Source organism: Drosophila simulans, chromosome 2R (assembly GCF_016746395.2).
Source record: "Drosophila simulans strain w501 chromosome 2R, Prin_Dsim_3.1, whole genome shotgun sequence".
Classification (NCBI taxonomy): domain Eukaryota; kingdom Metazoa; phylum Arthropoda; class Insecta; order Diptera; family Drosophilidae; genus Drosophila; species Drosophila simulans.
The window spans coordinates 2,987,250-3,013,534 of NC_052521.2; the positions used below are offsets into that span (position 1 = coordinate 2,987,250).

The 26,285-nt window shown below is 39.8% G+C and overlaps 4 protein-coding genes across 5 annotated transcripts; 2 read left to right on the forward strand and 2 right to left on the reverse strand.

Moving 5' to 3' along the window:
• The first annotated feature begins 1,038 nt into the window (after positions 1 to 1,038).
• On the forward strand, positions 1,039 to 2,330 carry LOC6733145 (INO80 complex subunit B). The gene is made up of 2 exons (XM_016167495.3): positions 1,039 to 1,230; positions 1,293 to 2,330. Exons 1-2 carry the CDS (start codon positions 1,218 to 1,220, stop codon positions 2,135 to 2,137), a joined length of 858 nt encoding a protein of 285 aa, XP_016026016.1. The 5' UTR covers positions 1,039 to 1,217; the 3' UTR covers positions 2,138 to 2,330.
• LOC6733146 (intraflagellar transport protein 20 homolog) lies at positions 2,112 to 2,681 on the reverse strand. The gene has a single exon (XM_002080186.4). The coding sequence runs from the start codon at positions 2,539 to 2,541 to the stop codon at positions 2,146 to 2,148; it is 396 nt and encodes a 131-aa protein (XP_002080222.1). The 5' UTR covers positions 2,542 to 2,681; the 3' UTR covers positions 2,112 to 2,145.
• Positions 2,682 to 3,523: 842 nt separating this feature from the next.
• On the forward strand, positions 3,524 to 4,367 carry LOC6733147. Its single transcript, XM_016167496.3, has 2 exons — positions 3,524 to 3,674; positions 3,736 to 4,367. The coding sequence occupies exon 2, from the start codon at positions 3,752 to 3,754 to the stop codon at positions 4,280 to 4,282; it is 531 nt and encodes a 176-aa protein (XP_016026017.1). The 5' UTR covers positions 3,524 to 3,674; positions 3,736 to 3,751; the 3' UTR covers positions 4,283 to 4,367.
• Positions 4,368 to 7,209: 2,842 nt separating this feature from the next.
• LOC6733148 (probable protein phosphatase CG10417) lies at positions 7,210 to 10,036 on the reverse strand. 2 transcript variants are annotated; one of them, XM_016167491.3, is made up of 6 exons: positions 9,934 to 10,019; positions 9,713 to 9,768; positions 9,510 to 9,641; positions 8,481 to 9,449; positions 7,901 to 8,431; positions 7,210 to 7,847 (listed from the first exon to the last, which is right to left on the reverse strand). In XM_016167491.3, the coding sequence occupies exons 3-6, from the start codon at positions 9,618 to 9,620 to the stop codon at positions 7,470 to 7,472; spliced, it is 1,989 nt and encodes a 662-aa protein (XP_016026019.1). In that variant the 5' UTR covers positions 9,621 to 9,641; positions 9,713 to 9,768; positions 9,934 to 10,019; the 3' UTR covers positions 7,210 to 7,469. The 2 variants fall into 2 exon arrangements, with proteins under 2 accessions (XP_016026019.1, XP_016026018.2); XM_016167490.3 differs by lacking the exon at positions 9,713 to 9,768 and having other exon boundaries at positions 9,934 to 10,036.
• Positions 10,037 to 26,285: the final 16,249 nt, after the last annotated feature.

The following is a 26,285-nucleotide window of genomic DNA, read 5'->3' on the forward strand; positions in this document are numbered from 1 at the left end:
GCGCCGCGTCTTCGGATACGGTCCGGAATACTCTAATGAGCCTGAGGGCCATTGACCGTAGCACCGAACGAGCTCCTTTCAAGTATGAGCCACTGCAAGTGGCATTGCTCCAGATTGGTGCAGCGTATAGCATAAGCCGTTGGGGCGACGTTGGGCATAAGCCTAGCCAATGAAGAGGCTGTGACTGCTGCCTTTTTGCTGGCATAACTCGCGTGATCCTTGAACGATAGTCTGTGGTCTATCATTACGCCCAGGTACTTTAGGGACTCTAGTGAGGTCACCTATGTGCCATTGCCGGAGACAAGCATATTCTCCACCTATTTCCACCTTTCCACCTTTCTCCACCTTTTCTCCACCTGCTTAGTAGGACTGCCTTGGTCTAGTGAGCCGCTATTGCTAGCCCGGCTTTCTTGAGCCAGAGGATGGCAGCACCAATCGTATAGTTACATTTATCCTCCAACCCTGCGATTGATTTTGAAACTGCTGTGATTGCCACATCGTCATCAAAACAGTGCAGCTCTACACCTACGGGCCTGATGATGCCCAAGATCCCATCGTACATGATGTTCCACAGGATTGGTCCAAGCACCGATCCTTAGGGAACGCCTGCCGAAACTCGGTATCTTTTTGGGCCATCTTCCGTATCGTACCATAGGACCCGGTCCCTAAAGTAGCTGCCAACGACTATCCTTAGGTACTCCGGGATCCCCATGCGGTTCATGGCTGCGAGGATTACGGGCCATCTGCGCTTTTCATGCAGAATTAGAACTCGTTTGTATATGCACATATAGTGTCAGATAGGAGTGTCAAAATAAGCAAAGATATTTACTTACTATACAGTTTCATCGGTTATCGGTTCAACTCAACAGCTAAACATGCTTTTGTGATGTATTCTGTGCATTGTTTAAAGACATTTAGCAAGGGGAACACAAAATTATGTTGTGTACAATTCAATTTTTTTTACTTAATTATATTGTTAATATCTATCAGCTTAAAATAATTATGCCATGTGGGCAGAGATATTACACACATTTCCCAACCGTTTAATGGGGATGTCATTCGTGGAATTAGGCTATAAGCGTCTTAGATGATGTATGATCAATCCAATTTTTCGGGCTCTATAAAAATTGAAATGTAACAAACAAAATACTCATTAAGCCAATTCTTATACAAAAAGATATTAACCGCTGCTACAAAACGTGTATATTTCAATTGAAATGGTGAAAGAAGGTAATTTATATCATTCACCTAACTAACGTAACTTTCTAAAATGTAACCCCATTTATTTAAAGGATCTAAGGATGCAGAGTACTTTTCTGCTGAGTCTATGTCAAATTCGTTGACACCTAAAGATCTTCAATACACTACGGATGGGCTTGCATCTAATTCAAATATTCATGAACATCCGCTCAGACGCACAAGAAATATTTGCACAAAAAAATTGGCACATGATGACACTTTGCCTCACACGGGTGCTAAAAAAGGTAAAAGAAGACGCAACAGTGATACGTCCAGTGAAGAGGATCGATGGCTTACAGCCATAGAAACCGGGAAACTAGACGTTGTTGATGAGGAACTAAAAAAGATAAAAGACCCCAAACTTATGACAGCTCGTCAACGTGCTATTTATGAACGGACACAGGACTCTGAGATAAATGGATTTATAGAAGAGCTAATTGCTCTTCCAAGTGGTTATAAAGAAAAGGAAAAGCCGCAGACTGCGGAGGAAATTCATAAAGCTCTGCTGAAATCTCAAAAACGAAAGCAACAAGCTGACGAACGGCGAGAAAAAGATAAATTAAAGACAATGGAGCGGTTGTTAAAAAAACAGGCAACCAACAGGGATCGAATTTCAATTCGCAATAAGTCTTTACAACAGCCCTCTTATCCAAAAATAACCTATATAAGTGCTGTAACTGGCAACTATGTATTAGTTCCCACAGGTTACGAATTTCCTTTAAAAGCTCAAGGCTCTCGTACACCCCCTCTTTCACAGGTGTGCTTTGTAAGCGGTTGTGAGAATCGCAAGAAATATAATTGTTCAACCACAAATGTTCCATTATGCAGTCTCACATGCTATCGTAAGAACCTTTTAAAAAATAAAAACCAAATAAGAAAAACGTCTACGATTACGTAGATTTAATTTTAATATTGATTGACAAAGAAATTGTTTATTATTTCATGTTGCTCAGTTTCAATTCGCTGTAAAAACTGTAATTCGCCTTTTAAGCGTTCAAGTTCTACTGTTTGCTCAAATATCTCATATTGATAGACTTGCTGCTTATTCTGGCGCTGAATAAATGCCGTTTTTAATTGATTTTGAGTACCAATAGCGCGCAGTTTTTCCTTATCGACATCTTTGGCAAACGTTTCAGATATATTACAATAATCAAACACAAACTTTTTAAAAATACTGAATGCTTTGATGTAATTAAAGCATTCTTCCTTAAACATTACTTTGCTACTGGAGATGTTTGGATGCTCAACTCGGACCGTGTAAATTTCATCTATAAACACACCAACTTTTTGAAGTTCTTCCATTTTATTTCGATTGTAACAATGTTTAACTTCCTTACTATGCGTAGCGTTGCTATTGACAACTACAGGACTCGTAAACAAATAAGAGCTACGCGTTTGTATATGAAAATGTATTAAGGCTTTAGTATTTTTCTTTTGGAAATAATATTAGCTTACATTATTTGAATAATAACCCTTTTTTACACCCGTCACTCGTAGTGTAAAAGGGTATTCTAGATTCTTTGAAAAGTCGGTAGCAGGCAGAAGGAAGCGTTTCATGAAGTATTTATATTCTTGATCAGGATCAATAGCAAAGTCGATGTCCCTCTGTCCGTATGACCGTCGATATTTTAAATTCAGCATATAGATTCTAAAGACAAAGACGCACACACACTTTTAATACAAGTGTTGATATTTTTCACATTTTTAATAGACTTTCTATCGACTCTAACGCCACATAAGCGACTAATCGGCCATTCCCACATTTTTTCAAAAATTTTTTTATATTTTTTCATAATTTTATTATTCTATCGCTTCATAACGCCCCAAAACTGCAAAGCCCACATTTTTGAACTAATTTTCAAAAATGTTTGATAATTTTATTAGTCTTGTAAATTTCTATCGATTTGCCAAAAAACTTTTTACCACGTCCACTCTAACGCCCTTAATCCGACAAACCGGTCACGCCCACAGTTTGGAACAATTTTTAAATTGTTGCTCATTTTATTTCCCAATATCTATCGATATCCCAGAATGATGAAATTTCGCCTTCGCATTCACACTAGCAGAGTAACGGGTATCTGATAGTCGGGGAACTCAACCATAGCACTCTCTCTTGTTTTTGTGTTGGTAAGTTATTCCTTTTGTTTGTTCGCTACCTTTAGATTGGTGGATTATTTGTTATGATCGGAGGCCTATAGTGCAAATTCATTGATTTCGTATTTATGGAAGTCATCTTGGCAGACTATCATTGCGTGTTTGGACACAACGTTGACTGCAATTGAGAACTAAAAAAGTACACCTAGTTTGTAGATAAGGAAGCTGTCATATTTTTTTTTTTGTATTCAACTAACAGACTAGAGAAATTTCATTTGCATTCGACACGAGCAACACAACTGTCGAATTTCCGGATGAAGTAAAAAACAACAAATTGAAAAGCGAGTATAATATAAAATACACTCAAGGTACAGTACGACCAAGCTCTGCGCATAATTACAGGTACACTGCCGTCGAAATGAGCTTATTTCCCTGCATGAAATTGAGGAAACTTTTCCAGATGACCAGGCGTCGGTTTGCCAGTGGAGGAGATGGTATTTGGCTTATGGTCGCCGATCGCCAGGTCGTTGGTCATGGCATCAATGGGCGACCCATATACTTCGATAGCCCGGACTGCCCTTTTCCGGCAATTCGATATCGGGAGGTTACCCCAGAGTTGTGTGCCCTATGTGAAAAGGAGTTGGACGACTGGAAGAAGCTGTCGCTGGATGAAAAGAAACAATTATACCGATATAGCTTCTGCCAAACCTATGCAGAATTCCAGCACTTTACACCCGAATGGAAGCTGTGTCTGGGCGTCGCTTTGTGGCTTGTGTCAATCGGTATCGCCATATCGATATCTATGAAGACCGTTCTCTATGGAAAACTGCCGGATACGTTTAGCGAAGAGCGCCAGTCGGCCCAATTGCGGCGCATCATCCAGCTGCAAATGAACCCAATTACTGGAATAGCGTCCCAATGGTGCTACCGAGAGAACAAGTGGAAGTAGCACACCAACACGATGATTTTCCGTAACCTATGTACAGAAACGTAACTAGCAAAATACAATTCAACAGCTTGCCATTTGATCGTTACATGCTGAATTGGGAATTTAAATTTCAAACACTCAATATTTATAGATTTCATACTGTCTCTCTAGCTGAGTAACGGGTATCTGATAGTCGGTGAACCCGACTATAGCATTTCCTTCCGTTTGAAATTAGGGTGTATACGAAAAAATCTCATGTTTAAACATCGTCTAGAAAAATCTGAGACAGAACTTAATTTAATGTTATCCGCGAAAGAAGTATTAAGCATTGACATTGTTCCTTTGACTAGTACATGTACGTTGTGTCGGCCTAGTAAGCAAGGCTATTGCTTTATTTCCGTCGCATCTCGAAAAATCGGTCCTTTTAAGCACCAGTAAAATTTCACGCTGGAAACTGTTCTGGCATCCAGCCCCTCGGCGACATTCCGGAGTTGGTACCGGTCACGCGTGGGCAAGAGCACAAATACCAACAACTATATTAATGTTGGGAGCGCGGCGGAACCAACAAGCACCAACATAGAGCACAACTGGGAAAAAAGACTGTTCGTCCGTATGAACGTCGAGAGGAAACTATAACATTTTAAAAGTTGACTCCATAGACGCAGCGCAAGTTTTTTTTTTGGTCACACCACAAATCGGTTAGAACTATAAATTGGGAATATTTGTGTTCAGCTTTGCGCAAACAATACAAAGATGACAGGAAACAATGAATCCTTTGAGGACTTCTTTAACGCCATTAACGTATTGCCCCTGACAAACAGCAAGTTGGATCTTAAATAAAGACATAACCTGTGTCTCTCAACTGCGCGAGGTATGTCGAAGAAGGGAGTCCTATTTGGAAGATGACCGTCTTTTAGGAGATACCGGCGACGAGGAAGAAGCCGAGGGAGAGATAGGAGCGTTGGCTCTGATCTGCTGGAATTGCCAGAGAGAAGGCCATCGCTATCAGGACTGTTTGGCCGATCTCTGCGTGTATTGCTACTTACTAAGCCAAAGTGTGCTAAATGCTCGTCAAAAACCGCCAAGTCAGCACGCAGATGCCGCAACACAAGCCGAAGGCTTTGCGTGCTCTCTCAACAGCAGCAAACTATCCTTACCCGTCCGCAATCTCCAGTCTAGACTCCACGGCAAACGAAAGGGGGACGAAGTGATTCTGCAAAACATCAGCATAACCCTATTAATTTTCACAAGGATGTGGACTTTGATAAATCAAAATACCTTGATTTAAGCGACAACGAAGCAACAAAGGTCTCTAAGCGCTCAGCGAACTAATAAAATTAAGAAAAAGTATCCAACAATTTTTCAAAAATGTGGGTGTGTCAGGTCTAGGCGGTTTTAGGGCGTTAGTGTGGGCGTGGCAATAATATAGAATTATAAAACTATTAAACAAATTGTCAAAAATGTACAATTTTTCATTTTTTTTTCTACTTTTCAACGAATTTAGTCTACCTTTTACTCTACGAGTTAAGGGTATAATTACCATTCTTCTTAGCTTTATCTGGTGTTCTGCTCCATTTAGCCGTGTATAGACTTCTAAACAATTCGTGAAACCATTTTAGGGTATAAGACGTAGAGGGCCGTGTTATCAGCAATACCACTAGGTCTCATGGGAACATAAGTGTATTGGGTTTTGTGAAAGCTAATTCACGTGTATTTTTCCAATCAACTATGCTCAAAATCATCGCGATTGCTGCTGCTACGCCGGAGAACCGCATAGATGACGATCTTTCCGACGCTATTTTGATACCCGTTACTGCGTTAAAAAGTGTGTAACAGGCAGAAGCAGGAAGCGTTTCCGACCATATATGTATTTGATCAGGATTGATAGCCGGGTCGATATGGCCATGTTCGTATAAACGTCTCGATCTCAGGAACAATAAAAACTAGAAGGTTTAGATTAAGCATACAAATTCTAGAGACATAGACGAAGCGCCGGCGCATGCCGCCCTATAACCGCCCAAAACTTCAACACCCACATTTTTGAAAATTTTTTGGATATTTTTTCATAATTCTATTAGTATCTTAAATGTCTGCCTATTTGCCAAACAACTATTTCCCACGCCCACTAACGCCTTGAAACCGCCCAAAACTGCCACCCCCACACATATGAAAAATGTTTAGATTTTTCTTCGTTTTATTGTTTGTCTTTCCAATTTTTATCAGTATACCAAAAACACTAGCCACGCCCCTCCTTTCACCTACAAAACGCACACCCCGACATTATTAAACAATTTTTACATTTTTTCACATTTTATTCCCCAATATCAATCGGTATCCCAGGAAAATTCTGAGATCTGTTCGCATTCCCATTAGCCAAGTAACGGGTAACTCGACATTCTCTTTTGTTTTATTTTTAACCGGATATTTAGCACTAGTAATGGCCCTTGGACAGCAATATTACTTGGAAATGTTAATATGTATGTGGCACTGCAGGGAATTTGGAAGAGGTAATAGACCAATTTTAGAGAATGATTGCTTACCTATGTCAGACGCATTATTTTGCAAGACAACACAAAAAATGTCTCCAATAATAAAGCTACTTGTGTTAATTTTTTCAGAAACATTTTTGATTTAACAAAAAAATAATTGATTTGAGTATTTTTAGAATCTGGTGACGAAAGTGTACAATGCGATCCATGCAACCAGCCTACGATCTTTTAACTGAGAAATTCCAGCGACCTTTGCCCGTTTCGTAGCGAGGCGCGGTTGTCCCTCATTGTCCCTTGGCAAGACCTTTATGGGGACATTGACATAAACATAATATTGACTAAAACATAACACTCGCTGGAACTAAGCCTGAGTTGATTCAATAGTCTTACATTTGCAACTAAATGTATTTGGTTAAAAACATATATATATATATTGTAATAAATGACGTTTAAAAAATGTTTGCTTTATAAATAAAAGATTTATTTCATTTCGATTTTATTTAGCAATTTACGAGAAAGAAATATAAATATTTCTTAAAATATAATTAATATATGTTCTTATGAAAGAATATTTGTTTGCATAAACCTGTCATCAATATCATTTCGAAAAGTGGCACAGTTTTTCGCACTTCGATCTACAAGCTTAAATGTCTACAATTAAAATGCATGTTACGATTAAATGTGAATTAAGATGAGTGCACTTCCGAATGTCAAGTAAATTAGGATGAAGAAACAATTATAGTAACTTCCTTAATGGCCTTCTTGTCAGGATCTTCATTCTGACTGTTCGGTGATGGGGTTCCTCCTTTTATGTTTTCTGGTTCCAGATCAGTTTTTAATCGTTTAGAGTTGTTTTTTTCAAGAATTTCGTCGTCAGTATCCGCATTTTGTGATGCGCATCGCTTAGGCGCACTGTGATCATTTAAGCTATGTGAAACATTTTCAGATGTCTTAAGTAACTTGTCTTCAGTTTGATTTGGAGGAATGGTAGACTGCAGCTCTTGCAGCTTTTTCTTAAACTGGACGATTACAGCAGTCATGTTGTCGCATCCAGTCCCATCACCCATTGTATTCGGAGCTAAACAGTTATCAAAAAGCTGAAATTTTGCATGGTTATTAACATATTTTTGTTATCAGTAGATATCTTTACCTCTTCACAAATCGTTGACAATTTTTTGTTATCTTTTATTCTGCAACGTACAAATTCTACGACTTCCTCGCTGGACATATAATTCCATATACCATCACAGGCCAGTACCATAAACTCGTCCTCTGGCGTGATAATGAGTTTCTTGATGTCAGGTAGGGCAGATATCATTTGTTCCTCAGCTGGTAGGGTTACGTTCGTTTTATAGGCGTGGTCCCCAAGGGCTCGAGACAAATTAAGGCCTCCATTTACGCGTCCATCAAGTGTAACCCGACCACCTGCCTTTATTATGCGCGAGGCTTCTTCGTCATCTTCGGGCTTGTGGTCGATGCTCATTTCAATGGCTAGTCCACTGCGTGATATAACACATCGCGAGTCCCCTGCGTTTGCCACGTAAAGGTCCCGACCTTGCAACAAACATACAACTGCAGTACATCCACTATCTTTGCCAGGCTCCTCAATCATATTTGCACAAAAATTGTCATTAGCCATCTGATCTTCATCAGTCTCTTCATCATCACTATCCTCATTACCCTGCAAAAAAGTAAGTTAAGTATATATGTTTAGTTTTTAAATAACTTACATCTTCGTCACCGTCGTCATCATTTTCAGTGCAGTCAGAGCTTTCTGCGGATGAAGTATCAGGACTCTTGACATTATCATTTTCTTCATAGTCCGCATCATCGTCTGTGAACTCATCCTCTTGGGAGCTGTTTATATTCCTTTCAAATTCTTTGCTGGTAGATGAGTTTGTGAACTCGTTTTTCGAGGACTGATTTAATTCGGGCATGTCGTTAGAACCAGTAGCGAATAATTTTATATTACTAGAGGAAACCAACGTACTCTTAGAACCGGTTCCATTCGAACCCTCATTTTGGTCATTAATGGAATCATCTTTTAATGCAGCATTCTTGGTGGATAAATCGTTGATACTGCTAGTGGTATTGTCGGCAGCCTCAGCCTTAGGATTTACAACATTGCTCAGATTACGGGAATTAACTAAGCCATCGGCGGATAGAGCTGCTGCAGCAGCTGCTGCGGAAGTGGAAGAACCATCGGGCTTTGCAGAGGGGTCCATTACAGCTTTGTTAGTAGCTTCCGCAGCTAATGCTGCAGCTCGGCGCCCGCGACAATATGGAGAGCGCATTTTAAAATTTTCTCTATGGTCAGAACTCTTAAGATCCAAATCTGGTCTTTGCGGAAGACCTTTGTATTTTTCCAGAACTTCATTTAGTGGCAAATTGCTTTCCTCTTGCAATTCAGCTAAATCTTCGTCTTCGTAATCGTCCGCTTCAGCATCTACGAAGTTATGTTCTCCAGCCAATATTTTTAGTATGCCGACAATCGATGGATCAAGCAGCGTTTTGTCAAATCCCAAAAATGCTTCCTTGAGTGCCACTTCAAACTGTCCATTTTTGTAGGTTTCAAGGTTTTTAAGAAAATGTGGTAACTTGTCAGCACAATATTGCGCTACCTCAGCTCCGCCGTGACCATCATACACAGCAAAAAACGATGTATTTTTGTCAAAATTTAAAATTGAATTATGTGCATCCTGAAACATGACGAAATCGTAATACTGTGTTTTTATGAAAGGAATCACATATTAATTTACCTCTTGGCTGTTCCGCCATCCCTGCATAGAGCTAGCTCCAACGACTAGCAATTCATTAAACTGATCTGATGATGTTTTATCCGTTTTCGGATGGGACAAATAGGCACCCATATTGTAGAACTTGTAACCTTTCTAAGATATTATAAGAGGTTAAGAACTCAATTGTCACTGTCCTTTAAAATAAAAAAATTTCGATGCCTTACCAAGCTAACGTTATGAGCATAAAATTCTACTTATAGGCTGTACTTGCAGACATTTACTGTAATTTTTTTTAGTTCAAAAATAATTTTATTATAAATATTTATAAAAAAAAATACTACAAATGTTATTTAACGTATTAGGAAGTATAGCCCTTGGTAGGACCTTTAGGAAAAGTAAGTAAATATCAATGAAATCGAGATAATCTTATTTCCAAAGTCTTCACCTTAAACGTTTTGTATTTAATCAAATCGGAAAATTTCTGTTTTCGATATATTAATGTATCGAGTATCAGCAAAATTTGGGTATAATTTCTCATATTCCATTTATATTCGTCAAAATAGCGACGGTGGGTTAGAGAAGGAAACGGAACGTCTGAAAAATGAACGTGAAGCAGTAATTCTGTTCCCCATATACTAGATATAAAGTGGAAAATCCTAGTATATTACAATATTTTGTATATAATTAATCCATAAATTAACAAGTAATTACCTTGGTTATCAATACTATGTTTATCTGAAAATTACTTTGAATTATATACAAAACTTCATATTTCATTCATGAATTTCTATGAATTGTCTATAAACTCAAAAATCGTTCCGATCTTTGGGGGCTTGCTTAGAAATACCTCTGACCAGAAGGAAAAACTTTGTCCGGATGGTTTGGATGGATAGTCCGTTATGTCTTAGTTTCAGATCAAATTATCGGCGAGAGTAGGGCAAATTTATAAGTAGGGCTTGCCTTCAATACATTTTGGAAGTGTTAAGCATTTATACATACACTATCTGGTTCGCTTCTAGAATAACTGCCTGAAGAGTTTGTAATAGGGATTACTCACTCCCTCGGCTGGCGCGCTTAGATTTGGGTGAGCCTTCCACAAGAGATACATTATGCTGGTGGGCGACCGTTTCCGAGTGTATTTTAGATACATGATTTAGAGCCACTTTAGAAAATTGATTTGAGAATGTCGATCAGCCAATCACGCCACAAACATATTCTTTGCAAAACGTTAAAAAGTTATCAGGACTGATAACCAAATGCGGTTTTGCAGTAATTAGGCTGTAAAATATTTTGTTGTCACAGCTAAATCAATTAAACGTTAAACGTAATGCAATATGCTACGATTGTAGCATGTTTTGACATTGAAAGTTTGAATGCGGTTTTAGATCTGTAATTAGGATAATTGTTCTGCTTCCTAGATGACTGTTAATATAGAACGTGTAACCCCATTGTAAGGTCACTGTTGGTTATTGTAATAATTCGTGTTGCTTTCGAAAGTAAATAAAAGTCCCTTATATCTGCATATTTTAAACATATATTTTCTGCTGTGTTTCTCCCCTAACCAATTGATCGGTGTGCTTTTCGTTCAAGAAATTAAAGATTAAGTCGTTAAAACATTCTTGAGCTAGAAGTCATTTTTTTTTGGTGCTGCGATGCAAGCTTTTTGTGTATTATATGATTAATATTTAGCAAAACATGTGTGTGCGATTTTAAACTTTAATTGGTGTTCAAAAATGTGTGGTTCAATGTGTTACGCTTGAGATCTTGTAAAGGCGACTGAAGCAATGGGTGATAAAAATCTCGATGAATAATCGATAGGGCCGTCAGCTGTGACACACTAAAGTGAGGTTAGAGAGAATGGAAAATTTTTTTTTGGCTTGATTGGCAGTCCAGAATGCCGAAATGAAATTAAATCAAAGTTAAATCGATCAAAATTTCTAATTATACGCAAAAAATGCTGAAAGCCAGACCTAACCTTACTAGAGAGTATTAATCCAACCGGATCGCCATCTTGGACATAGAGTGGCAGAAATTAAAATTTTTTTCTATGTAGTTTAAGTTTAACGTTAAGCTATAAGAATATGTACACGAGTAGGAAACTCGGTCATGCTGTTTAATAATTTTTCTTGGAGTTAAATTGAATTCTCATTAGTGATTAAATTTTTATATAGTAAGTGATCGAACCTAAGCTAATTAAATTTTTTTTAAGAAGAGTTCCCTTCCGGAAAGTGCTCATTTAAATTTTCGAGTAGGGATTTATAAAAGTTTGATCGCAGTCGTGTAATCTAAAATTATGCCTCCTTATAGTGTTTGTGGAAAAAATAGCCACCTTTTCGTTTCAGCTCATCTGCGCCGGGAGATCGATCTTTCGCCGAGGAGTGAAAAGGAGTGAAAAGTTGAGTGAGTCTCATTGATAAAACTTTATTTTTATTGGAAATATTCGGTAGTAAACCGAATAAATTTTGCTAGAGGTCATTTTATATTGTATACACACTGCAAATAAAAAAAGTAATAACAATGGAGTGGCGAGAGCAGCCATTTGAAATATAAAGAGAAAAAGACAGAAAATAAAAAAAAAATCTAAGCGAATTTACTCGCGGCTGTCTCTCAAACAGAATTAATTTTTCTTCTCGTTAAAGATTAGGTATAAAGAAAACTCAAAGAAAAAATAAATAAAATTAATAATTCACAGAACAAGATTATAGAGAGAACGAAAATTATTAAAGATTTAAATGAAAGCTTTGTTCCTTCCTAAAAAATATATTTAGCCACTAGTATTTTTAACTTTTTAATTGTAATGATCTCGAATATAGAATTAAAACTACATTTTCTGATCTCGCAACTAAGAGAAAAACCTTGCTTTAGATTCCTTTGAGTTACACTAGCCTGTATTTTTTTATATTTACTTGGTTCCTTTAGTATGTACTTATTTTTAGATATAAATATTGTTATTAATTATTAAGTACTGATTGATATAAAAAATATGAATTTCTAAAACCCTAAATACTGACTCGGCTGATGTTTCTCCTGACGTAGGGCCCTTAAGGGGCCACTAGAGCTATGCTCTTAAGGAAAGTGGTCTAAGGTAGGGTAGGGCAATGCGCTAACACGATTCCACCTGTGCTTCGCAGGCGAAAAATTCTCAAACTTTCCTCCCATTCTAGAACTGTCCGCTTCCGAAAGTATTAATTTGCTTCCTCCGATTTTTGTATTCTAGCTCCTTCATTTTGTTGTTGTTGCAAGCACGCTCAATTTCTTGATCTTATTAATTGTTGTCTGTAACGAAAAGAGATCTGTACAAGCAAGACCACCACACCCATTGCCATGAGCTAGAGCCGGCCTCTAAAGCGTGCGCCCGCAAGTACAGGTACTCCAGTCGTCCATCAGTTTAATTCGTTACACGTTACAATCCGACTGCTCAATTTCGTTATTAGAATTTTCGTTATTAGAACCGACGACCACTTCGCGTCTCTCGGCCTATTTGCTCTTCTGTCTTGATTCCGAATGTACATTTTGATTTTGGTGTTTTAAAATACTCATTGTTAGGAAACACTAAGATCTGTTATGTCCTTAATGCCGACAATTTGTGCACTGTTCTGTGTATTGTCTGTGTATTCATGAAAATTTACGCGGGATTTTTCAACACTCCCCCAAGTCCGCTGTTGTGTGGATTTTCCGTATTGTTGTTCTTTAAGGGGTTCAGGGACTGCCCGTATTTTTTTTCATTTGCATGCGTGACAAGAGAAAGCGGATAATGTAAGCAAAGTTGTGAGGGGTTGAAAGGCCAAACAGACAGCTACTTGACAGTGTTGTCAATTTCATTTTGAAGTTGCCCCATATGCAGCCATACTTTCCAACTGAGATTTTCCGCCATCTTTTTCGACGTGGATTTTTTGAAACCCACCCGGGTGAGGCATTCTGAATGCCTTAGCATCCGGGGGTGGGAAGTCTATTAATAGGAAGGACAGGAACTTGAACTTGAGGCGCTGTCAAGAGAAGTACTCCTCTACCTACAGACTCAATAAATTTAATGAATTTAATTACGAATTTATGCCAAAAATTAAGTTAAATAAAGAATACTCTGTGGGCGTGACCGTTTTGTGCGAATTGTAGGAAAGGATCGATAGAAATTTTGAAGACTAATAAAAATATGAGCTACGATTTTGTTAACTTTTTGGTTTGGTTCGAGGTCGACCCTTAACAAAGGTTGATGTTATTTTTATTTATTATATTATGGTTGTCATAAGAAAAATATTTATTTACAGCCCCTGTTATGACGGAGTGGATTTTTATAGACTTTAGCGACATTCATGATTTCGCTGCTTTTAGGCTTATACTAATTCCCCACTAATTTACTCAGCTAGTGTAAATGCGGACGCGAAATTTAATCCGTTGTGTTTATTTTGGGGAATAAAATGAGAAAATATTTAAAAATTGTTTTGAAGTGGTGGCGTGACCGTTTTGGGCGATTTGTAGTAAGGGATCGATCGAAGATTAATAGAAATATAATAAAATTTCAACACATATTTTAAAAGTGTGGGCGTGGCAGTTTTGTGCGGCGTTAGAGTGGGCGTGGCAACATGGCTTAACGAACATGCGCTGCGTCTCTCTCCCTAGTATCATTATACTGAATTTCAACCTTCTAGCTTTTATATATCCTGAGGTCTCGACGTGTCTGTTACATACCTCCTTTGACTCTACGAGTAACGGGTATAAAAATTACTTAAGCCCCCAACTTAATCAATTGTTTACAAGAGGGCAGAGTTAAGTATGCGCAATACTCAATATTATACGGGACCAGGTGTGAGGAGTCTTAAAACTCCTCACAAATCTGGGTGCGGTGGAGCGGCCTAGCAACAGCGTAGACGGCTGCGATGCAGAAAAAGTCAAGGGCGGTTAGGTCAAACGGTACCGCGCTGGACCTTGCGTCGGGCAGCATGTGATCCTGGGAGTGGAGGAGAAGGATCTGGCGTGTCTAAAAGGGTCAGTGGTCAGCAAATGTGGTCCTAGGCCGAGCGTTGTCTCGCCCGTGGACAATACCCCTGCCCCATAACATCCTAAACCCGTTCCAGCCGGAAGGTGGTCCTCCGGAAGAGACGACAAGGGCTTGGTGTGTTCGAAAGGGACAGCGGAGTCAGTGGTCGGCAAAGATGCTCCCAGGCCGAGCGTGCCTGGCCCGTGGACGATACACCCTGCCCCATAACATCCTAATCCTTGCCGGGGCCACACGTCGTTCGTTGTCAGGACAGGACAACGAAGACAAGGCGTTGCAGGAGAGACGCCGCGGAGCAACGCAATCATCGGAGGAGTCAGCCACAAATCGACTATAATAAGAACCATCTGCTTTTCCTTGCTCGGGCAATCACACAAATCATAAATTTGGTGGGACAAACGCACAAACTCTCTGAGCTAGTCGTTGCAGCTTGTGACACAGGTTTAGTATTAAAACATAATTTGGTTACGAACGCCGATCCTCCAATAAATAGGTATGGACGAGAAAACACTTGCTGAGATATGACGGGGATAAGAAAAATGCAGGGACTGGGAAGGAACTTTCATACATACTTTCATAATATGCACACTGGAATATGGAAGCGTGCGGATTCAGAGTCCACAGATAGACGCGAGAATGGATCTCTAAACTGCATTTCGCCTAACAATTCCAAACGTTCCGGGAAGTCGAACGGTAGGTATTAATGCAGTTTGTAGGTGGGTCGAGGTTGACTTGGGTTTCGCTTTTGATATTGTCGCTGTGAAGTTTTCGAGAAGAAAAAGGCTCTTGCTGTTGTGTTTGCTGTTGGCTATCAACTGCCTGCTGTCTTTATACCTCGACATAAATAATCCTACAGATCTCATTTTCTACCCGCGCATCGATCTACGCCTCGCACACGCCAGCTGGACTACACTCGGCGACAGCGCGACAACGCACTTTGGCGCCAGTCATATTCTACGTATTAGTCAAATTCCTCACAATATACCAAACTCATTGCGCAGCAGCACAGTCTTGCAATCGCCGTGGTCAAAACATGTTAATAATGTGTGTGAGCGTTGTGGCTTAGGGGGAGGGGTGGTGTATGGTACCGATGGGTCGATAACTCGCGCGAAAAGCGATGCGAAGCGAAAAGCTATGAGCAAAGCGAGAAAATGGCAGAGTGAGAGCTTTGCGAGAAACTCTAGCTCTTTTCGAGAGAGCTACATTGCTCTCTTTATTAATGTGAACGTGATGGATACGGACGAGGAACTATTACCTAAAAAAAATGGCATCCACCCCCTTAACTGCAATAGATTCCATTCAATAATTTATATAATGACTTATGAAATCACGCAGAAAAGTTCTGTAACTAAGCGTGTATGTCTATTTCGACTTTTTATTATACTTTAAATTAGTAGTCGTTTGACGAAGACTGCCATGCCAAAAATTAAAAATAACGAAAAAACGTGTGTTTTGAAAATACACGGTAATTAAAGCACAGAATACAACAAAACAACAAGAACAAATGCTCTCTCGCTTTATCGCTTGAGCTCGCAACTCGCTTCGCTCTCACTCTGACATCTTTCGAGCAATTGCATTTAAAAATGCATAACGTGGTTTATCGCCCCATATTATAGCTTCGCTTCTTGCGCGCACTCTGGCTAGGCTGACTATTAACACCTGTAACGTGTATCGAAATATAGTGATAGAAGACGAGAGAACCTGTACTTGCTGGTGCACGCTTTAGAGGCCGGCTCTAGCTCATGGCGTTGGGTGTGGTGGGCTTGCTTGTACAGATACCTTTTCGTTACATACAATAATGAATAAGACCAAGAAATTGAGCGTGCTTACAACAACAGAATAGAGGAGCTAGCATACAAAATTGGAGGAAGCAAATTAATATACCCTATGTCCGGTCAGTATTTAAGTGCTTAGGAATATATTCTGTATTCATGGTGCTGACTAATAATTCATTATTTCCAAATTTTACCCGAAAATTTAAGCGCGCACTCTCTGAAAATGAACTAATCTTAGAAAAATAATTAGATTAGATTAGCTTATATAAAATAAAAATATTAAATACTAAAAGGAATTCAATTTAAAACCAAATAAAATATACAAAAGTGATATAAACTAAGTTTCCTCCTCGAGTACACATTTTTATAACTTATTGTGAAAACTCGTAATAGATAATTTAAAAATACAACTTCATTTCTCTCAATGGCGGTTGAGGGATTTATAAATTTTCCGCTGTAGGGTTAGGTCAGACAAGGCTGCATTTTCACATATTTTTTAGATTTTTCCCATGTTCACTTCATCAGGCACTGTGTATTCTAGACTCCTAATCCCGCTAATTTTTTTCCGCGCTTTTAACCTCACTTTGGGGTACTCTTTAGTTATGCATTTTTTGGCAATTAACTTAAATACTCATCCCACGGTCTCGACTTATCGCCGACTGTGGTCCCGCTGCTGCTGCTTCTCTTCTTCTGCCCCTCGATGGGAAGGGCGCTTCACTAGACGACCTGACTGTTCTTTTCTCTCTTTCTGTCCGCCTAAAAAGTTAGAGCCTTCGCGTCAACTAACAGTTCACTTTTCCTCCGATATAAGCTAACCTGTGGCTGCCCCAGTCGAACCTTGGGGTCTGGGCGGTGATGCTGCTGCGCGATGGTTACGCCAAGCAAAGATTTTTCCAGCTTAAATTTCTGCCTGGAAAACACATGCAAAACTTAACCCGCGCACCGTTTTGTGTCGAGGAAAACTCACTTTAATAAAATTTTCAGCAAAAAAAAATTCTCTCTCAGAAATAAAACGGAAACTCAAGCCGAGGTGTAGGCCATCGGCGGAAATCGCGATCAGCTGAAACTCACTCTATTTACGATAACCAAATTATCCTAAAAAAAAACTAGACTTTTGAACTTACTGTTTATTAATTTCAAACACAGTTTGAACACAGTTTGGTCCCCGCCATATTCGTAATGCTCTCCCGACTTGGTCATGGGACATAAACCAGGCCATTTTAGAGTAATCCCGGAGCAAACGGTCCAAACGGTCAAATCGTCCAACAGGATTCCCAAAGGGGGGCGCCACCCAATCATCGCCCTATCGCAATACCTATCGATCCAAATGCAACACCAACCAAAGATTTCGACAAGCGCTCCACGGAGTTTTACCAGAACGATGAAATAATTGGTAGCTTGGAGAACGGGAATCAACGCGGCACTGATGTAGCTGAACGGAAAGTATATTTGATTGGTTCCCTTGACCAAAGACACTGGAATAACAAGATTCGTAACGCCATACGATTTTTTGGTACACGATTTTTTCACCGTGCCTCTAGAGGTGGCTCCAGGCTCTCTCGAGCCTTTTTGTTTGAGAGAGAGAAAGCGGAGAGCGCTACAGCGAAAAGCTGTTCTACGCATGCAGTGATAGCAGACAACTGTATGTGTGCACATGCATTGTAAATTTGACAAAATTCGTAGATTTTAAATCTATATTATTTTTGATCAATTGGTACCATGTAAAAAATTGTTATTTTGCAGTGCCTTGACGTTATTATTATTCAAATATAGCTTAAAAATAGTAATAACCGAATCTATGTACATAATATACCACAATAAATTTCACAAATGACTTTATATAAGAATATTTGTCATTAGAGTATTCAGCTTGCGACGTGAGAAAAATTAATAAGGCAATGATTGTTGAGTGCTTGTGTCCGCACTTCGTTCCTGACGATATGACTTTTGCAACGAACTGTTTTCATATTTTTATTTATTTTATAAATTTTTAATACTTCGGAAAACTGATCTTTTTTTTAATATTTGTAAAAAACATATTAAAGTTTTTGAAATATTTTTAAAAATAATAAAAAACAAATGTATATAAAAAAATGTATTGTTGAGCATTAAGTGCACAAATAAAAGAGTGCTTCCTCATTATGGTTTTATGTAAATAATGAATGTTATATGTATGTATATATTTCACATAATTAATTATCAACATAAATATAAATATGTAAAGTGTAGCTAATTCGAGCGGCGATCTTAAAAAATGAATTTAAAAAACTTTAAAATTATAATAGTCAGGGCGTGAATTATTAATTTAAATTTTTTTCATCCAAATATGTAAATTCGTTTATTCGATCGGAATTGATTTCGTCCCGAAAATCGTCTTCTAGCTCAAGTACGCACACATACACACGTTCTCGTCTATTGTTTTTACTCACACAAGCAAGCTAATTCTATTTTTAGATTTCTTACGATCTCGGCGTAAGCGAGCGGACAGAGAGCAATTTTGGCCGTCACCAAAAAAGTGGCTGCATAGTGCCAAACCAATGTATGGCCGTTACGCATCTTGTTATTCTAGTGTCTTTTCCTTGACATTGGGTACTTTGTTTTACCATTCTGCAGATAGCAACCGGATGTCCTTGGCGTGATACACTACCTACCGTGTTTGGAGGACGCCCACTTCATCCTCGACGTTTTTTTGGTTCGCTGGAGGCATGGGATAGGGTCGATCCTTAAAGACTCGGCTCCTTCGACTAGCTCGATTGAATGCCTTTCCAAGCTAGACACTCCTAAGCCATACCGTTCAATGGTAAGGAACTTATTTTTACCTTTTTCAAGGCTTCCTTTTCCTGCGCCGACAGGCACCTCGGTATAGGCTCTTCGTTCGATTCGTCCATCTCCTCTTGGTTGGCTTAGTGCTTCATTTCCCTGACATGGATTTCATCTGCTTCCTTCACCCGATCGCTCGCAAGAAATCGATTCTAAAGAAGTCAGCTTGTTCGAGGTCAGGGAAAAGTTAGAAAGATATTGTCCTACTTGTCTCTCCATAATCCACAGGCAATTCTAAGCGTCCAATAATGGACCGATCTTCTCCAGACGCCGTACCACAGAGAAGTAAAACTGAACCGGAGCACGTAGTCCTTCCATAAGCTCCCTGCAGTCCTTACCGTGTCAAACAACGAAGCCCATCAACGATTAACACCTCCATCTCGTATACGTATCGCGCTATTCCGCCGTTCCGTCATTGTTTTTTTCAGGCGTGAGGCAAGTTGCTACATGGATTGGATGTAATCGTCTGCACTTTCCTCCGGCTGGTGTTCGCGTTCAAGAAGCTCTTGCATCCTTTCATGCTCCGTCTAAGGGCTCTGGAACCGTTGCATAAGCGACCTGCGCAACTGGGCCCAGGTGTCCACTTTGGACTGGCGAACGTGAACCCAATACCACTCCTTCGCTATTCCCGATACGAGAACATGGAAGTTCCTCAAGATCTTCTCCCATGGATAAATGGAAATATTGATTAGAATAAATACAAATACAAAAAAAAAAAAAGGTGAATGAAAAAAACAGAACACTATCATGTCTTCAGTGGGAACATAACTAATGTTTAAAATTTTATCCGTATATATATGAAACCTAGGATTTTTAACTAAGCATTGCGAACTTTGGTTGTCGCTATAGATCTGCACAGTCTTGACATCTCCGAAACCCATTTCGCCAGCCCATTCTGAATCCACGTAGCAGTGAATGCTCTGCCCAGTTCTTCTGAAGTGTAGTTTCTTCTCGGAAGTGCCCCTCAGGTAGCGTAAGATACGCTTTGCAGCCGCCTCGTGCTCCTTATGAGGATCTGCATTCCGCTGTGCCAACTTCACAGTAGAATGAAATATGTCTGGTCGAGTCGTCATCGCCAGATACAGAAGGGACCCAATCAATGACTGATAAGATTCCTTATTCACACGATCACATCCCTCGTCGTCGCATTTTATCTGATGGCCAGCCTCCAATGGAATACTGCTTGGCTTACAATTTTGCATTCCATAATCGTTAAGGACTGTCTCCACATACTGCTTGTGGCCAATTTTGATACTTCCAGTTTCACTCTCTCTCTCAATTTCCATGCCAAGGAAATGTTTAAGATCGCCGCCGTCGACCACGTCAAACTTCTTGGAGATCAGCAACTTGATCTCGTTTAGGTCATCTTTGTTGGAGCTCGCTATGATCAAGTCATCCACGTTCACTACAATTAGACCCAGATTGTCATCAACTTTGCGCACGTACAAACAAGGTTCACTAGGACAAGGAGTGAACCCAATCTCCAATAGAAAGGCATTCAGTCTCTCGTTCTATTCGCGTCCACTCTGTTTAAGACCGTACAGTGATTTGTGGAGTCTCAGAACGCGTCTCGGAAACTGCTCATCTATAAAACCTTCGGGTTGCCTCATGCCATGTTCAACTGCCGATGCGATCACCAATCTTATTGTGGAGTACCTGGCAAGGGGAGAAAAGTTTCGAAATAATTAATACCCTGGCGCTGTGCGCACCCTTTGGCCACCAGTCTCGATTTGAAGCGTTCGATGTGGCCATTCTTGTCTCGTTGTAACGCAAAGACCCATCTGCAACCAATAGTCTTCTCGCCTTTCGGTAGGTCAACCAGTGACCAAGTTTTGTTTGCTCGCAGGCCATTCATCTCCTTCTGCACAGAAGCTTTCCATTTATCGCTGTGATCACCGTTCATAGCTTCTTCAAAACTTCCAGGAACAGCAATGTCCTCAGTCGTCAGGACATTCAGCATCTGGTATTCTTTGCGAGGTCGTCCTGGGAGACCAGTTCGCACTAACTTCGGTCGTCCAGGAGCTCTTTGTGCTTCTTTTTCTTCAAGCTGCGCGTTTATCGGATCCACGTCTTCTGGCTCTTGTTCAATACTTGCTAGTTCGTCATCGCCTGCCTCAAGCTCCTCACTAGGAGGATTATTAGATAACTCACCAACCACAAGCGTAGATTTGCCTTGGAGTTCCACCAATTTTAACTCCGTTTCACCAGGCAAGCCACTTCTGCCCAAGTCATCTTCGAAAAACATGACGTCCCGCGCTTCGATCATCTTCCTCTTCTCATGGCTATACAGTCGATACGCCTTTGCCGTTTCGGAGTAGCCAACCAGTATATGCTCCTCACCCTTCGGAGCAAACTTCGTCTTATGTGTCTTGTTCAACACGATGGCTTTGGCACCAAAGACCCAACGTATGGATTTCTTCCTGTCCATACCTCAAAAGGAGTTAAACCAGGCAACGTTGTTGTTTCTGCACGGTTGCTCAAGTAGGATGCTGTCTTGGTCGCTTCAGCCCAAAAACATTCATCAAGGCCAGCACACAGTAACATGGTACGGGCCATTTCCACTAATGTTCTGTTTGCTCTCTCTGCTACACCATTTTGTTGGGGGGTGTGCGGCACTGTTAGCTGCCTTTTAATGCCATGACTAATAAGAAACTGTTCCAACAAGCCACTTAAATATTCACGACCATTGTCATTTCTCAAGATTTTCAATTTTTACCCGTTTGATGTTCAACAAATGATTTGTATTCTTTAAATTTTTCAAAAACTTCATCTCGCGTTTTCATAAAATACATCGTTACGTATCTGGATTTGTCATCAATAAAGGTCACAAAGTAACGTGCACCACCACTTGATTTTTTATTAATCGGGCCACAAATATCAGTATGCACTAGACCCAGAATTTCTTTTGCGCGATTTTCACTGTCCTTTGGAAAATGCTTTACATTAATTTTGCCTTTTGCACACGACTCACAGGCAATGTTTTAGTTAAAATTGAACTTCATGACTTTCACCATATTTTCTTTTATCATTTTATTAAGGCTTCTGAAATTTATATGTCCGAATCTATTATGCGATAATTGTGATGAATTTTTGTTTTGCACATTGTAACATTTATTCTTGGCATTCTCAAACAGAAACAAATTTTCACGTTTCTCTGCTTTTAGTATTACAGTTCCGTCATTCTCAATTACACTCGCGCCTTTTTCTGAGAATTTCACGCAAAAACCTTTTTCGATGGCCTTCGACACTGACATAAAATTATATTGAAGTTCCTGTACATAAAGAACATCAACCAGCTTTATTTCGAATTCGCGCATTTCACAATCACTGTGCCTCGGCCAACGGACTCAATACAGTTATTTCCCGCCAATAGAATACCCTCTTTATGTTCTTTAAATTCCGAAAAAATGTCTCGCTCACAACACAAATGAGCAGTGGCTCCACTATAGAGACACCATGTACCTCGCGACATTTCACTCACACTTGAGCCATAACACACTGCAGAATATGATCTCTGCTTTTTATTATTTTCAGTTTTTCTTTCTCTACAATTAACAGCTTTGTGGCCACGCTGCCCCCACGACCAGCACTTAAACTATTTTACACTTTGCTTTTGACGTCGTTCGTAGGAACCGATATTTTTCGTATTGCTCTTCGAGGTAGGCTGTTCAACCCGAGTCACGTATGCCCTTTTCTCGAAAACTTCTTCGCACTCTTCGTTCACCCTAAGTCGTTCAGCTTCTTCGAGAAGCTTCAATTTTACAGTTGAAAACGGGGGCGAAGTATCGCGTGTTTGCATGGCAACTACAAAATTTTCAAAGCTTTTTCGAAGTCCAGTTAGCAGCATAAACACTTTTAGGTTATCACCTAGTAAAATATCGAGTTCTTCCAATTTTCCATAAATTTCTACAAATGAATTCACATAGTCTGTCACATTATCACCTTGCTTCATTTTTAAGCGAAAGAGTTTTTAATAGAGCTGCATTTGAATTAACGGTTCGACCGGCTTATGTATTTTTTCTAAAATGTTCCACGCGACTTCACACACGACTTAATGTGCATCATTTGGGACGGTTTTAGATGCAAAATTATGCTCGACAGAGCTTACGCGTCTTTAGTGTTCCATTTCGTAGGCTCTGGCGCATCATCGGGTTCCTTCACACTACCACATACCACTTCCCATAAATCTGAAGCTATCAGAACACTACGCATGGACATTGACCAAATGTCATAATTGCTCTCATCGAGCTTATCAATTTTGACCGTAATACTCATTTTGAATTTTCTTTTTTTTCGTAAAGACAAATTCACTTTTAATAGTCACTTTCCGAATCTTCTTTTTCGTAAAGAGAAATTCACTCGAGCTACCGCACCAAACTTGTGTCTGGGCCCATAACCTAATAAACGTGTTTACAGCGCAGAGGTTTATTGGTAACTGAATTCAAATTATGTATACTTGCTGCACACAGGCAGCGTCAAAATATATGAACAAAGAGTGATCGCCGATTAGTAGCGAAAACACTCAAAAAGGAATTAACCGTTGCTCGCAGGCGACTTGAGTGTTTGAGTACACAAGTAATTGAGTGATTCTTAAATACATACATCGTTGTTCATTATACATATATGTTCATTATATATTCAACATCCTTCTTAGATTTAACCTGAGGAGATGGAACTGACCATCGCCGTTGGACTTCTGACCGTATTCGACCTGTGCATTTCCCCAAAACTCAAACTTTCCGTCGTTCACTAACCTTTCGTCGACTGGACTACCACATTTGGTGAATGCTGCCAGTTAAGTCCATCGGTTGGCCACGCCCACTCTAACTCCCTAAAAGCGCACAAAACTGCCACGCCCACATTTTTGAAAATCGCGTATTATTTTTTGATTAATTTATTAGTCGTGTAAATTTCTATCGATTTGCCAAACATCTTTTTGCCACGCCTACTCTTACACTCTAAAGCCAACATACCGGTCGCTCCCACACTTTGGAACAATTTTTAATTTTTTTCTCAATTTTCTTCCCTGACTATCAAATAACCGTTACTCAGCTAATGGAATTGAGAACGCGAAATTTCATAATTTTTCTGGAATATCGACTTCGAGTGTTCGCTTGGATCTCAAATGATCGTTAAGTGGTGAAATCAATGAAATCTTTTCTTCGTCAGTCCACACCGTATTCTAGTTTCTTACAGTTCTAAGCTTGCTGTAAAATATCGAGGATATACAAATAAGAGCAGTGCGTTTTCTCGGTTTTGGGCGCATAATGTAGGGCGCAGGTAAATCTGGGCGGAGACTCGGATTAATATCATCGGACTTACGGCACGACGTACACATTTCATTTTTCGACGTAACATTCTCTTTCTGGTAATTCCCGTCCTCCAGCTGTATCACCAACTAATATATCTATCTTTGCAGCAAGCGGTTTCGTCGGAGACTACAACCATTTAGTTCTCCTAATTAGCGTGGGATGATATTTGTTCGATATTTGTCCTCTATCTGAGAGGTCGATATCCGCTCTATATGATCCCGTAAAACGCCGTCTGCTCCTCTGAAATTCGTTCCGTTATCCGATAGTATCCGTCGCGTAACACCTCGCCGAGAAATTCCAGGCCGATAAACCATCGGCCCCTGTCAAATTTCAAAACCTTTGGCAGCTTCTCGCCGAGGTCCCATAATATGGCTGGATCATGTTGGTAATCGCTAAGATAAACTGCTAATATTGTCGCACAGCAATTTTGAACGGCCCCCCGTGAAGGTTGCGTTTCCGAAGCTCGCACGTTAGCCCAAAAAAGGCTAATGTTTCGAAAGGCTGCATTTTCATGAGCCAACCAGTGGCAAGGAGATCGTCAGCGTTAAGTGCATCACCACCGCCAATAGACCACCGGGTTCAGTTCCACGTCCACGTCCAGCGGCGGCATCCACGGCCTGGTCAAGCGGGATGCTGCCGGCGGGATTCCAGGAACCCAAGAGTGCTTCACCTAGCCTACTTTTAATTGGCTGTTTTCGAGCCGAATAGCCTCCGGTAGCAGTGACGTCGAGTCCTGCTATTTGATTAAACAGTTCGCCGTTGTGTATCTTTTTCATATTTCCCGCTCCGCCGTCGACAGGCGAGATGTTCACGCGTTCAGTAGCGTAGACATCAGCCCAGACAGCCAAACTTCTCCTGGTTGCCCAGCTTCACCTGGGAATCCGATAGTGATCCGCTATTATTCTTTTCTTCTCCTGGGGTAGGCATTTTAACGATCACGTGTTAGACGTTATGTAAGCTGCTAGGTAAAGTAGAGCTATGACCGCAATTAGGTTAGTCTCCTCGTTGTGTAGGTTAAGTTGATCCAAGCATTAACCCTTAATCAATTCACTGATTTACAAACACTTTCTTCTACCTGATGTATACTCTACGAGTAACGGGCTTTATTTTGAAGTCGAAATTCTTAAATCGACATCGTTAAGAACGATTTTTTCTAAGTATACATATATGTGATTAATGTTTTCTCAATTGTAATGTGAAGCATAAATTGAACCTAAAACTTCCCAAGTCACGGGATCTAGAGAGACGAAATCGTATCGTCAAGGCTAAAAGTGGGAAATTTTCCTGAACACAGTTTCGTTTTGCGTTACTATTTATATATTTAATCCTGTCACAATCTATAGGATTATAAGGATTATAGAATTATAGCGGTTGTGCGAAGTGGAGGGAATGTGTTTGAAACCCAGCCATATTTATTGTCTATCCCAAGGCAAGTTTATGCAGTCTTAGCCGAAGATCTTAGAGGCGAAGATCAGCAGAGGGTCGTGTACATTACTCTAGACAACGAAGTCTTTATGTGTTTAGATGCAAGCCGATTTGTTGCAGCTTTAGTTAGGAATTTGTAAAACTGCAAACACCAAATTAATAATATATATCTTTTTGATAATTACATGGTAGTAAAAATTTCTTACTTACTTCGAAAGTGTTCCACAGGCCGTCCTATGGCTTGATGGGTATTTCTCCAGCCAAGTGTTTTTTTTTTTTTTTTTTTTTTTTTATTAATTTATTTATTAAGGCATACGGGGAAGTCTTGAAGCCCCTTTGTGTCCTTCTTATCTATTAATTCAGCCCATTTGGGCTCGCCGGCTAACTATAGTTAGCTTTTTCAGATTTACAGTAATTTAACTACAATTACATAACAATCACATATAACAAATAGGATTTAGGATTTAAGATA

What these genes read in the sequence shown, in the direction of transcription:
- LOC6733148 (XM_016167490.3), bottom strand. Translation starts at nt 10,026, where the DNA reads ATGAGAAATTATACCCAAATTTTGCTGATACTCGATACATTAATATAT. An exon ending in GATGGCGGAACAGCCAAGAG is followed by an intron (nt 9,450 to 9,509) that starts GTAAATTAATAT and finishes GTCATGTTTCAG; the next exon opens with GATGCACATAATTCAATTTT. An exon ending in TGTCAACGATTTGTGAAGAG is followed by an intron (nt 7,848 to 7,900) that starts GTAAAGATATCT and finishes GCAAAATTTCAG; the next exon opens with CTTTTTGATAACTGTTTAGC.
- LOC6733147 (XM_016167496.3), top strand. Translation starts at nt 3,752, where the DNA reads ATGAGCTTATTTCCCTGCATGAAATTGAGGAAACTTTTCCAGATGACC.
- LOC6733146 (XM_002080186.4), bottom strand. Translation starts at nt 2,541, where the DNA reads ATGGAAGAACTTCAAAAAGTTGGTGTGTTTATAGATGAAATTTACACG.